The 13970-nt window shown below is 42.9% G+C and overlaps 1 protein-coding gene across 1 annotated transcript in view; it reads right to left on the bottom strand.

Moving 5' to 3' along the window:
• The window catches only part of LOC123507491 (dynein axonemal heavy chain 7-like), a 43259-nt gene extending 29557 nt beyond the window's left edge, over positions 1–13702 (bottom strand). The window contains 28 exon segments of the mRNA XM_045260400.1: positions 502–638; positions 947–1088; positions 1613–1731; positions 1976–2085; positions 2204–2331; positions 2608–2806; positions 2946–3191; positions 3369–3505; positions 3621–3782; positions 4235–4364; positions 4636–4754; positions 4976–5179; positions 5284–5499; positions 5660–5806; positions 6349–6505; positions 6878–7005; positions 7464–7706; positions 8017–8157; positions 8368–8615; positions 8896–9100; positions 9574–9724; positions 10029–10150; positions 10265–10397; positions 11272–11495; positions 11831–12105; positions 12340–12472; positions 12657–12839; positions 13490–13702. Of these exon segments, the coding sequence (XP_045116335.1) occupies positions 502–638; positions 947–1088; positions 1613–1731; positions 1976–2085; positions 2204–2331; positions 2608–2806; positions 2946–3191; positions 3369–3505; positions 3621–3782; positions 4235–4364; positions 4636–4754; positions 4976–5179; positions 5284–5499; positions 5660–5806; positions 6349–6505; positions 6878–7005; positions 7464–7706; positions 8017–8157; positions 8368–8615; positions 8896–9100; positions 9574–9724; positions 10029–10150; positions 10265–10397; positions 11272–11495; positions 11831–12105; positions 12340–12472; positions 12657–12839; positions 13490–13639 (4689 nt within the window). The 5' untranslated portion in view covers positions 13640–13702.
• Positions 13703–13970: the final 268 nt, after the last annotated feature.

The raw sequence follows: 13970 nt of genomic DNA, 5'->3' as shown, positions 1-13970 counted from the left end.
ACCATCATTATTATTTGGCATATTTGCATTCAACTCAACACTGTCATTAAAATTTTATTATTACATTTCATTTTCCTCATATCTAAGCTTCCATTTAGACTAACAAATAAAGTAGTGGATGATGAAAAATAGCAAGTGTCCACAAAATACATTCACACTCATTTGGTTCACAAGTGTTCTCTCATCACTAAAACATGAATCTGTTCATGTACGGTGTAATGGATGGTGAAAATAAATAGCAGAGGTGTCAACAAAATATTCACACTCATTAGGTTCACAAGCATTCTCTCATCAATAAAACATGAATCTGCTGAGAATGCTGTTCATACATACAATACCAGAATGCTGTTCATACATACAATAAGTGGTGGTGAAGCCATTTTCTCACTTAAATGATGTGTAACAGAAGATACAATCCATTCCCTTTTTCCATTATTTTCCAAACTTTCAATGATTCAAATACATAGACATGAATCTCAGAGTTCAGCCATAGTCTCTCACCTTGAAGAACTTAGCAAGAGAGATGTAGTCAAGTCCATCTGAGCAGTTGAACACCACACACTGCTTAGCGACAGCCTTGGCCAAGTCCTTTGTGGTCTCGGTCTTGCCTGTTCCTGCTGGACCCTCTGGTGCTCCTCCTAGACACAACACCAGAACCAAAGAGAAGTGTGCAGTAAGTGATAGATTACTCCCTTCCAAAAATGCCAGAAATGGAAAAAAAAGATGACATAACAAAAAAGATACCACCCAGAAGATTCAAACATTAGGTATAAACAAAACAGAACAATATAACACCAAAGTAAAGATGATGATCCTTAAAAAAAATGATTATCGAGTTATTAAAGACCTTACGAATACCATACTTGGAAAATGTAAACCAAAAGAACTTTACTGTTACTCAAGACTGGGTAAAAAAAACCATGATGGGCAAAACACAGCAGCATACCAAGGTTCAGCATGAGAGCTTGGGTGAGGGTGCGGTAACAGCGATCCGTCAGCAGAGTGATCACCAGCCGCCCTGTGTTGCCAAGGTATTCATAGCCGTAGTCCAGCTCAGCATTGATCATCCGTACCTTCAGCATGCTATCCTGATGAGTGAGTACAGAATCAGGGCCGGTGTTTTGTATAGTGTTCATGGCTGTACATAATTACCGTCAGAGCTTATAGAGTTTGTGGTCGTCAGTCTTTTTACCTTCAGACGTCGTTAGTTATATCTTAGTAACTGTCTGTCGCTAGAACACACACTCACAATTTATCAACTTTAGATATATAAAATGAAATAGGTTCTTGATATAATTTTCTTTGATTTAAATTGTTTTGACATCATCTTAATACTTTTGGGATAGTTAGACAGTGTATCCAAACAAAAGAAACAAGATACATTAGGAGAAGATTGCAGCGTACAGCCTGACATATGCAACAACATAAAATCAGGGATATTATCCCATGCCTAATTTAACTCTATTTCACCTATGACACATAATTTCTTGCATGCATAGTCTAAAATTGCAGATATCAACACAACAGGTAGAAATTTCCTAACAAAGTGAAAATATAGAAGTATGTCATTATGTGTTCACCTTCCACTCACACCTATTTCACCTGTGCTCACCTGCCAGTAGTAACGGAGCTGAGAGAGCCAAGTGAAGTCAGTGAGGTCTGTTACCTTCTTCTTCATGATCTCATCCTTCAACACATCCCGAGCATGGACGTCAAGAACCACCAGTGCTCCTGGAAAGGAAGCATTCACACATACCATATCATAATGCATTAATTTATAAATACCAGTAAAGTTTCCCTCAACATCAGTGTACATTAAAGGCAAAAATTAGTGTGTCATATGTTGAAGAGTGTACTAAGATCAAAACAGCATAATCAATCAAAATTCATTTTCTAATGATTTAGTTTGAAAGCACCTTAGGACTGTCTCAATCTAGTATACTTCTTTCCTGCACACTGCCTCCACCTGACCTACCAAGGGTGGTGCGGTTCTGCTTGGAGAGTTGGCCTCGTACAAGGCCCACCACCTTCTCAATCTGGCTGTTACAGAGCTCATAGTACTTCTCCATTTCCTCCGGACCTTCCCTGGTGACAATGACAGTACCATCACTACCATTACTTTCTAACTTGACTTGCTTTCCCTACAAAGGCAATGTAGTACACAAGAAACAAGACAAACTCATGACTCCTGGGAACTCCTTACACCATACAGCGGGAGACGTGAGTGGTCCAGAAGGTCTGAGAGACACACAGGACAGCCTGGCCTGGCCACTCCAGCGCCCAGTCTTCACGCAACTTGGTAGTATATGCCTCCATGCAGGACTCCACCACCTGAGGAAAACTGTACCACTGCCTCACCACCCTCACACATGAATGATGGGCATGACCAATCACTCTATGAATAGCTCATTAATGGGTAACCAAGATAAATTAACTTAATATAAAAGTTATTTGAGATATAGAGACAGAAAATATCCAACATTTCAACTTAGAGTTCTTCAATTCACAAGCATCTTTTAAAGAACATCAGTCATTCACAAATCACTATTCTCCTGTACTTATTTCAGTAACTGTTATGGATACTTTGGCAAGTGAGGCACTGCCCACCTTCTTGATGCTGCACTTGACGCTGGCCTCCAGCTGCACCAGCCACTTTTCCACCTGGCCCCGTGCCTTGGCTGTGCTGATGATCTGAGTCAGGCCAATTACTTCCCCTTCACTGGAGCGCACCGCCACCACCTCCAGGTCGTCACCAAAGTCCAAGGAGTTGACACCCTCAAAGCACTTCTTGAGGTGAGGCTGAACCCTACAATGTCACAGAACTCATGTAGAACAAGTATGCATTCCAACATTTTGTGATACAGAATTACAGATACAAACATGATCTGACATGTAAAAGTTTCTAAACATACAAATTTATGTCTAAAAGACTTATTTGATGGTACCTGCTTGGGTCCTTGGTCTCACTGAGAATCTCCAGCAGCTCCTCATTGGATAGGAAGAAGAACCTTGGGAAGTAGAGTCGCTTCTTCTCCAGGTACTCATTGAGGCCTCGCTGGATCAGCTCCAGCAGTTCAGAGGACTTACGAAGACGCTCCAGGATCTTGTCCACCTCCAGCACCGACAGGACTCGGGTATTCTGCCGCACACTCTTCATGATGTCCTTCCATGTCTTGTCCACTGTGTTAAACCTGCACAAACAGAGACAACCTTCTGCTCACTTCAACAAGTCTGAATGAGAATTATCTGCAAAATCTCAATTGATAACTGAGTTGAAATCAACGTAGTATCTTATCAATTTCTAGTAAACTAAATATTCATAGCCATTACTGCAACAAAACTTGAAATAGCTGAGCCACATCCTTCACCTGCGCCCTTCCTCTGGCATCTGTGCCATGATGTCTGGGGACCCAAAGATAGGCTCCAGGTAGATCCACGTGGCCTGAACCCTCAGCCACTCATCCACCACTTCTTGCAGCTGTGCCAGAGTTGTCTCCCATGCAGCCTGCAACACAATACAACACGTGCACAAGCAACCATTACATGAATAAGGAGAAAATAATGACTAGACACTATGATTATTCTGTGGGAATTAACAATTTCCCAGTCAGACCACTCACTACTTCAGCCTCAATGGGTTTGATGAAGGGAGAGGAGCGCATGGACTGAGTCTTGACAATGTGGTCATCAAGGAGGAACTGAATGTCCTCCACAGCCGAGAGCACCCATGTGTCTGTCTCCCGGTGCGGCTTGAGAACCAGCTCCATCTCCTGCCACTCACTCTGCAGGCACACATCAGATATTTGTGGGATACATAGATCAATTGATAGATTCTTTATATAGGTAACTGCAAAGCTCAATTAACATTCTTGACAAATACTAATTCCAAAATAGAAATCACCTACCTATTCAGTTCCACACCAGCAGGTCAATAGATATCATACTTCTTAAAGCATACCTGGTCAAACGTAAAAATACACATAATTAAAAAAAGGAACACAATTTAATGAGGTTTATAAAAAGAATAAAAGAAATCTGAGAAAAACAAGAATGATAAAGTAAAACAAAAAAATCAGATTAACACATTTTCAATAAGAGAAAACAAGGAATAATTAAATAAACTATATCATAAGCACCACAAAAATAAGAGAAAACTAAACAAACAATTTTAAACAATGAGATGAACCAGCAACACATCACCCACCACCATCACCACCACCACCACATAGCTGACCTTCATCTTCTCCAGGTTCCTCTCAAACACATGCTCCTTGGATGCTGCCTCGGACACTGACTCAAACTTAGACAAATAATCCTCCAGGTTTGAGTCAATGAGGCGCTGGAGTGTTGTGGTGGCATCAGCCCTGCAAATGAAGCATATATTACCTCACACACAAGCTCCTATATGTAAAGTCAAGTTGAAAATATTGACTAAAATCTTAAAGTGATGACAGAACGGTGGAATGTAAAGTTTGTGTTGAGTTGGGAGTGTTGTGGTGGCATCAGCCCTGAAGAAGCATATTACCTCACATAAAAGTTCCTATATGTAAAATTAAGTAAAAAATATGGACTAAAATCTCAAAGTGAGACAGAATAGTGCAGAGTAAAGATTGGGTACAGTTGGACCCGGCTCACCTCAAAGGATATCCCACCACCTCAGATATCTTCTCCCAGTGCCGTTCCTTCAGGCCGGGATTGCCAAGCGTCTGCACCAGTGGTAGGTTCTCCCGGAATGTCTCAATGCGCTGCCTCACCTGACACACGTACATACATAGGAGTATTAGCAAAGAAATTCATGAAACTACATTAAAAGCATTTTCATTTCGGTAAAATAGAAGCAGGTCCATATTCTGTGTTTTTAAGCAAGTTATACCAATAACCTCAGCTATTAATTTTCTTCTCACAAAACTAAATGAAACCAAATAACTTCTAATAGACTTGAATAGAATCAATAAACAAGATGCAAAGTATTTACCGCTAAGACTACATTCTTGGCAGCTGGAATGTCTGAGAAGCCTTTTTCCAGCTTGTACACTGTCCTCCATGTTGCTGCCACTTCCTGGGAGATGATGTCAGGGTCATGAGTGCCGACAGGTGAGTGTAGCCACTCCTCCAGGCGGTCCGACCATTCCACCCCCACCTCATACAGCTTCAGGAAGGGAGCAAGACGGTCTGACACCTGGGGATTAAGAAACAGTTAGGCACTACCTGCATCACATGAATCACTGTATTAAAACTGTGAAAGTGTTGATTCAAGGAAGAAAACCTCAGGGATGGCCATGCCTGCTTCCTGACAGGGTAGTGTGTGGTGTTCCATGACAGCGCCTCCTCCTCCTTATTAATCTGGTCCACGTAATTAGCAGCGTGGTCCAGGCGGGTGTGCAGCGCCCGTGCCCGGCGCAGGTACTCATGGATCTCATTCACATCTCCCAAGGTCTGAAACTCCTCAAGCTGGACTGCATACTCTGCCAGCTCCTCCTGGAACTTCTCTCGACGCTCCTGTCATTTTGGGGATCCAATGGGTATTAAATCTTAAAGTATTAATGTTAAAAATTCTTTGTGAAAACACCTGATATCTTTCATGACTACAACACCTAATGCAGATACTGAAAAAGACAAATCTTGACACTTTAATGCTTTCAGTAATGCTTCATCTCACCCTCAGGTTGGCTTCATACTCCGCTCTCTTCTCCGTGATGATCTGCAAGTGGACTCTGAACACTTCCGGCAGACGGATGAACCAGGCTAGGGGCTGCACTGCGTCACTGCACTCCTCTGAGCTCAGCGACATGTTCTCCGCTAGGTACTGTGGAATACACACCAGATAACTAACTTGTTTGGATTATGATGGGTACTACTTTTATGCGCAGTAATGTAATGTCTACTCTATGGACTGTGGCTGTGTATTGTTACGCAGACACCCCACGCGCCGCACGCCAGTCTGGTCCCAACACAGTTTCGGGATAGACTCACAGCTTACGCTCCGCTTGGCAATCTTGCTTGTCTTCTCTGTCTGACTGGCTATCCTGTCCTGCACAGCCAGTCTACCTTCTACACTGTCAGACTCCAGTTGTCTAGACTGTAATTCTACATCATCACACTTGCTACCAAGTTTCATCTGGCCGCTACTGACTCCAAGTCTCACTCTGGCCGCCGGCAACTTCTCAAGCCTCCTCACGTCTACTCGCTACCAAGCCTCCAAGCTTCAGTACTACTTGTATCTCACAATAAACACAGGGAACTGGTCCCCAGTATTTCTTCTTCAACCACACCAGGACAGGATAATAAAAAGATCTCTACCACAGCTCTCTTCTTGCATGTTGTGACTGTGTGGATGCAAACACACACCTGAAGTTGCTGATGAAGGCACCAGACACGGTTTTCAAGGGTAGTGAGCTGATTCTCCATCACATCTTCCATGTAACGCTTATGCTCCATCAGCTGCAGTGTGTCGCCTGGGGTGCTGAGGGCTCTCTCTGTGATCACCTTCAGCTCCCCACACAGTCTGAAGAGAGAAAAACAGAAATTGAAGTGCTAAGAGAGTAAGAACATTAACTCCTTCAGTAATGGTACTTTTACATTGAGATTTGTGTACGATTAGACCATTTTCTTGACATTATGAAGGGTCTATGGAGGTCAGGAGATTAATGGCCTGAGTCATCACTATTTTAATCCTCACACAAGTTTCTGAAGCTGTACAAAATCACCAAATAGTAAGCAGAATGAATATGGATATGCATCATGGTACTGGAGGAGTTAGAAGTAAAATGGACACAAAATGTAGAATATAATGTTGGACGTTTTGTAAGACATTAGGAGTGGGAAATATTGGATGCTTTATAATTCAGGTAAGCACAGCAGGAAGCAGAACACCCACGTATCAGCAGTAGCACAGTAGCGGCCATGGAGGTGCATCAGTAGCTCCCTCCTGAGATTGGTGACTCGAGTGACCAGCGCTTCCACCAGGGCTTCACAGTGGACCTCATACGGACCAAGCTCCACCACCTGCAGCACACTCCCTGTCACCACCTGAACACTACCTAACACCTACCCATCTCTATTGCTATCTTGATGCATTTTTTCAACTATGAGGGGAAAAATGACCAAGGACAACAAAACAGATCAACAAAAAGGCTCACTTGGATCTTTACTAACAACACTTTTACTACCAAACATCTAATAATACCTATACATTTGGGAACTTCCTAATGGTTCTACTATGAAAAAAAGAGGTAAGGCTCAAATTATCTAGTGCTACCTTAATACTACCAATACTTTTAAATATCAAACATCTAAGTAACAATATCTATACATCTCGGAACTCCCTGATGGTTCTACTGTGAAAAAAAGTCAAGGTCAGATTGTCACTACATGGTCTAAGATTCCTACCAAGATTCTGCCAGCCATGACCCAAGGATGCAGATACCACCACACCACTCAGTCTCAAAGCCAAACTGTATCACCTGCTGGGAGGAGGTGAGGATGTCAGCTCTCAGCATTGTAAATTCTGTCAACTTCTCCTTATAAGTTTCAAATGGATGATCCCCAGACATGAACTCCTGCACTTCCTCCTCTGCCTGGCCACTGATGAGGGCATTGTACTTGGTGTAGTGTGTGGCATGGTGAGTTGGCGCCACATTGGAGTCTGACACCTCCTTCAGGACCTGCTCTCTCAGTCTTGCCACCACCACTTCTTCCACTACTGGCTGTGGTGGAGCAAATAAACCACATACTACATTAATTTCCACCACCAAGAGTCATATGAGTAGTAAAGAAACCTGAGGACAGATGTACCATAATGCACAAGAATTAAAGGTAAGACAAGCCATCCTTTTTCAGGGTGTATGTTTTTTGTTGTCATAGAAGACTTATTTAAGATACTGTTATTTAAGAACATATTAGACTAAAATGGAATATGCAAAAGAAGATCTATGGAAGTCAAGGAAATATTGTAGCTTTGTTAATAAAGAGAAGATCCTGGAGAGTGGGTGTTGATCCTCCTTCTCCTTCCCTCACCGTGATGCTTCCCTGCCGCCCCTCCCACTCAGCAAAGAGCTTTGTCTCCAGGCGTGGTATTGACATGCACAGCTCAATCATCTTGTCATACAGTGACAGAAGAGATGCTTCCACTTCACCGAAGGTCGGCTTGATCACCACCTGGTCGACATACATATATGCAAATATTAGACTAGTACATACTAAAAGACTAATAAACTCCATACTTTCCCAACCATGAACCTGAGACAAGGTAAAGTTATTCCATCTCTATCTATTGTAATGTATACCAGCAAACAAGCCTGTATCATTCCACAACAGTACCTGTACAACTTTCATGCAGAGTGCATGATGCAGGGCTACTGCACCCACCTGCTTCCCATTGAGAAGGAGGTGAAGCTTGAGCACCATAGGCTTGTCAGGGTGCCCACTGGAACCTGCCTGAGCAGGGATACCACTGTCATCACCCTCATTGGAGCCCACGTCACTCTCACCAGTTGCCTCGGTGCTGTTCTGGTGGGCGCTGTCACCCACCGACTCACCAAGGCCTTCATCTGTTGTGTTTGTGTGGTCATCGTGAGAGATCTGGGGTTCCTTCACAGGCATAGGTGGTGGCTCAACTGAGGACAGAAAGCAAGGTACCTTGATAATGGAAGTTCAAAAGTATATATATGAATGTCTGTCATTTTAGTTTCAAATTTCACTTATATTGGATTACAGTTTAATTTGCATATCTTTTCTAACTTGAGGAATCTACTATGCTGCAAATGATTTGTTCATATAAGGAATTACAGAATGCTTTGAAGGAAATCATTAAACCCACAAATGATTCTACATAAAGAAAAGTGGGTGTTAACTTCTCGGAAACCATATCAGACCAGTGGGTGCCAGAGTGCCAACCTGAAGTGGCTTCTTTGATCCACAGTGCCAGGGAGGCTGGATCACGTAGGTCAGGTTTAGCTCCACACAGTGCAGCCGTTGTGGAGAAGAGCGACAAGAGGCACAAGGACTGCAGGTTGTGAGTCATGATGTTGACGGCAGCATTGCAGAAGGAGGAGAGGCGGGCTGGCTGGCTGAACCCCGGCATCTGTCCTCGCTGGAAACCCTGCACACAACACAAAGGAATCCCTCTTGAACTCTTACATAATACTTAAAAAACACTCATGTTGTTGAATGGCTGAAAAAAAAGGGTCAGGTGTTGAGATAAACTATTTCCTGACTTTTGTTACCCAGGTTCCTTAGGGAAACTAAAATTAATATGGTAGTACCAGGTATGCATCATTGCTCATATCATGCACTTTTCTTTTTCTATTTTTTCAGTAGCACATTTACATTTAGTGACTGCAGTAATCCTGAATTTTCTACCGCACACCAACCACTTGTAATAATGTAATAAGCCAAAGACACAAGGTCAAACAAGACAGGTCATGGAGTACTTTGCCTATCACTCATATAAACTTCCTATATTCATTAACCAATTTCTCAATACTTCAATAGTGAGTGAATAAACATTAGTACCTACATAAATCTATGTTGACATGATGTAGAGTCTGAAAGCTTCTGTTTACCCTCCCTTACCTTGTAGAAAATGGTTTGAATCTGCGTGAACCATTGGCCCAGCGTGTCATTGGTCTGGTCCAGCTGGTCCGCCACGCCCGCCATGAACTCCTCTAACTCCATGCTGTGGTGAGTCTCCATCACCTTCACCACCTCCACCAACCGCAGGGCGCTGAACAAAATAAGTTACAACACGTCAACCCCAAGTACCCTGTCGAACACCACACCCCACACAGCACTCACTACAGCATACAGCAAACACCACACAGCACTCACACCTATAGTCTATGTACTCTAAAATGGCTCCTGGATTTAAAATATATTGTAGCCTATTGATAACTAAATTGATTTGATGTGAATAATACTTTTCTGTTGACCAACGCACTGATTACAAGATAGCTCACGGTTTTCCTAAAGATCTGACAACTATGCATTCCCTGGGACACCATTCAAACATAGACCCAGGCCTCACTCACCTGTATTCCCTATACCACATCTCTAGGGTGGCCAGCATGCAGGGGTTCAGCAGGTGGAGGTTACGTTTGATAGAGTTCTTGGAGGGCCCCCATGACTCCAGTGCCAGGCGATTTGACTTCCCCTGTGGGATATTACATGCTGAGACAAGTGACCAGAAACAAACACTGAAACACAATAATAAACAGAATGCGCCAAAAAAGTGTATGTATTGAGAATCACAAGTAATATTTCGCACCTCGTTAGCTTTCTGTGCCCGCGGTCGAGGCTTGCCAGAGTTGAGAACGAAATCCACCGCTACTTTCCTCATATTGTGTTCGTAGTCCCTCTGGAGCTGGTGCAGGAGGCTCTGGCAGGTCCCCATTTGGTTCCTTGGGTTGAATCATAAGTTAAAGCCTTTAATACTTTGAGATTTGTGTACGATTAGACTATTCTATTGACATTAGGAAGAGTCTATGGAGGTCAGAAAATTAATGGCCTAAGTTTTTACTATTTTAATACCCAAGTAAGTTTCTGAAGCTGTATACAATCACCAAATAGTAACCAGAATGAATGTAGAAACGTGTCATAGTATTGAAGGAGTTAAAGTCATTACCGTATACATACACAATTCATAAATGTTCTGCTCTCTCTCTTTATAACTATTTAAATGCCAAATAGATTACTAGCTGGGTTTTCTAGCATTTCTCCACTTAATAATGTAGAAATTTTGTTAATTTGTGACTATAAACGTACAAGAACATAATGAAAAACACGTGTCACTTCAACTAGAGGTTTTTGTGATACGGCGCAGTTTCAAAGGAACTTCTCCCATGGGATCCTTAATGTAGGTAGAATAATGTAGAAATCTTGTCAATCTATCACTAGAAATGTACCTACAAAAACAGAATTAAAAACACGTGTCACTTCAACTAGACTAAGGCTTGTTACACGGCGGAAGTGTTTCATAGGAACTTCTACCACGGGATACTAAAATGTAGAATAATGTAGAAATCTTGTTAATCTGTCAGTAGAAATGTACAAAAACAATGAAAACACGTATCACTTCAAGTAGAAGCTTATTTGATGCAGCGCAGGTGTTTCAGAGGAACTTCTAGGAATATTATAATGTAGAGTAACGTAGAAATCTTGTTATTCTATCACTAGAAACATACAAAAACAATTGAAAAACACGTGTCACTTTAACTAGAGACTTTTATGACTCGGCGTAGGTGTTTCAAAGAATATTCTCCCTTCTGCACTTGCCTGAGGTGTTTGGGCACGAGGGCGAGGATGGCAGACACCCACGATTTCTGGAAGGGGCTGGTACGCATGGACAAGCCCCGCGTGATGAAGTAATGGTAGCGGCGATCGAGTTGTCCCCGTCCCGGCCCGCCTGCTGCCTCCTCCGTCTTCAAAAGCTTCACCAAGACACGCCGGAACTCCTGACGGTTCTCTAGCATCTCCAAGTAACTCGCCTTCTTCCTAGCCTGAGAGAGAGAGAGAGAGAGAGAGAGAGAGAGAGAGAGAGAGATGATTAAAATATAAAACAAAATGTGAGATGTTTTGTTTTCTAATACACTTTCAAAGGCCACCGAGATTATTAAGCGGTTTTAATGGGTGGTTTTTCTTACAAATAATATAGAAACATTGTAAAATCATCACCTGTATCACTGAAAAATAAGAAAAAAGATAATTAATAATGAAACACAAAAGCATTTTCATCACTTCCATTACAGCCCGTCAAAATCCGCTTGAATATCCCTTAACCTTAGAAACTGGTGATAAATAAGTAAATAAACAGGTTAATAAATAAGCCACACACCGGGGGTCTCTCGGCACCAGCAATGAAGCGGCGCCGCTCCCTCCTGACGGCGGCCTGGTGCTTCTTGATCTTCTTGGTGAGTTCCCGCGTGGTGAGCGGTCGCCGGATCTTGAACTCAGCTGGGTTGTCTGCCTCCGCCGTGGGTTCCGTCATGTAGATCGGGTCCAGCACGCTCTCCACGCCCCCCACCCGCGCCCTGCTGCTGCTGGCACGGAGGGGCTCAGGGCGGGAGGCTCCAGGGCTGCTCAGGGTCAAGTGTGGTGGCTCAGGGATGTCTGAAAGGAAAGATTAGCAGATGTCGCTCATAAACCGTATTGTTACCATGCTCTTGTTGTTGTTACCCAAGAATATCTATCTTTGTGTGAATGTTTATGCATGTGTCCATTGGTTTAAGTAAAAAGGACAAAAATAATAATAATAATAATAAATAAGAAGAAGAAGAAGACGTGTGTGTGTGTCATAGTGGCAAGTAGTGAGAGTGAAAGCATGGCGTTACTTATTTGGCGTACTGTGCACGACGCGAGGCAGTGGTCTGTGGAGGGCAAGATCTGCTGCAGTGTTGAGGCCCAGCTGTGACAAAGCCTCCAGGCGCCGACGGTGACGCTGCTTCTCCTGATCCTGCCCCGAGAGGCGGAGGGCAGCCTGCAGAGAGAGAGAGGGAGGTAATAACGATCGTATCTTCTTAATAAGGAATGAAAGAACCTTGAAGACTAAGCTGGATCTTAAAAAAAAAAATAATAATAAAAAAGCTTTAGAATATTTATAAGATCTGAAACATTTAATAGGACTTTTTTTTTTATGTATAATCAGAAATCTTGCAACTTACCATGCGGGGCCTGCCTGGTAGGAGGCGCCCTGAGTCTCCGAGGTCAGTGTAGCCATCCACTCTCTGCCCCCTGCCCCGCTTCGCACTACCCCGCAGCGCCTCACCAGTGCCCCGCGTCCCTGAGTCACCTACGGCGCCAGTGTACCGCTGGTGGTAGCCCCCGTGGTGCCCCAGGGCGGCATCCTGCGGTAAAAAAAAGAAAAAAAATTAAGAAATAATGTTACCTAAGAAAATAAAGAAGTGCAAATATAATCTAAATGCATAGATGGAAAAAGGAGACTATATAAAGGTTAGCAAGGCAGTTAATAGAATGATGATAAATATGGTACAAAATCAATAAGAAAAGTTGCAAGCACGCTGTCATTTTAAGAAGAGGTATACGTATTTCATATCAGAGAAAAAATCCAAAATTCAGATCAAAGAAATGCGATATGAAATTAAATAAAAGATGCCAGAAGAGTTAGATCTGATAAAATAATGCTGAAAATAGTCAAGAGGAATAAGTTATTTCTTGATAAATTTATCTATATATCTATTTATCTATCTATCTATCTATTTAAATATCTATTTACCTGCTTATCCGTATAAGGAAGGATGGTTTTCTATAAGCCTCACAGGTTCAGTTTGAGAGCGAATGTGACAACGTAAAAATTGTTGAGGAATGTCGTGTTGTGTTGAGACACGCAGTATTGGAGGGAGAAGTGCAGCTCGGGGCACAGACGGGAGAATAAGATAAAGCAATATACACGTGCATAAGAGGTAGTAAAGCAGTCAGTGAGATGACAAGCAGATGGTGAGTGACAAGAACAAATCTTGAAGCATTGGTTGCTCACGCTGAGGTGCAGGGTGAGTGTCGGCGGCTGCTGTCTGGCCGCAGCAGCACCCAAGGACCTGCCAGCAGTGGCGGGCCGGCTCCTGCTGACGGCACCGTCCTTGGAAGCTCGCCGAGGGGCAGGGTTGTGAGGCGCCACGCGTACATCCATCCTGAAGGTTACAAGAAGGATACACTAGTGCTGAAGGGCACCACTAAAATAAATAAATGAATAAATCACACGATCATTGCTTGAAAAAAAATGTTCAATGTCATTCTTGTTGAAGTAAACAGACAGGCAGATGGATGGATGGGCAGCTAGAGACAGACCGACAGACAGGTAAACAAACATACAACGAACAAGCATTTAGACTTACAGATAGATGGACAGGTGGGTAAACATGCATACAGATAGACAGGTAAACAAACAGGCAGACAAATAGACACGCAAATGGACAGACAGACAGAAAGAGAAAACCAGGTAGACAGAACGTGACAGAAGA

Source organism: Portunus trituberculatus, chromosome 22, assembly GCF_017591435.1.
Source record: "Portunus trituberculatus isolate SZX2019 chromosome 22, ASM1759143v1, whole genome shotgun sequence".
Taxonomy (NCBI): Eukaryota; Metazoa; Arthropoda; class Malacostraca; order Decapoda; family Portunidae; genus Portunus; species Portunus trituberculatus.
This window is presented reverse-complemented; position numbering and strand designations above follow the sequence as displayed.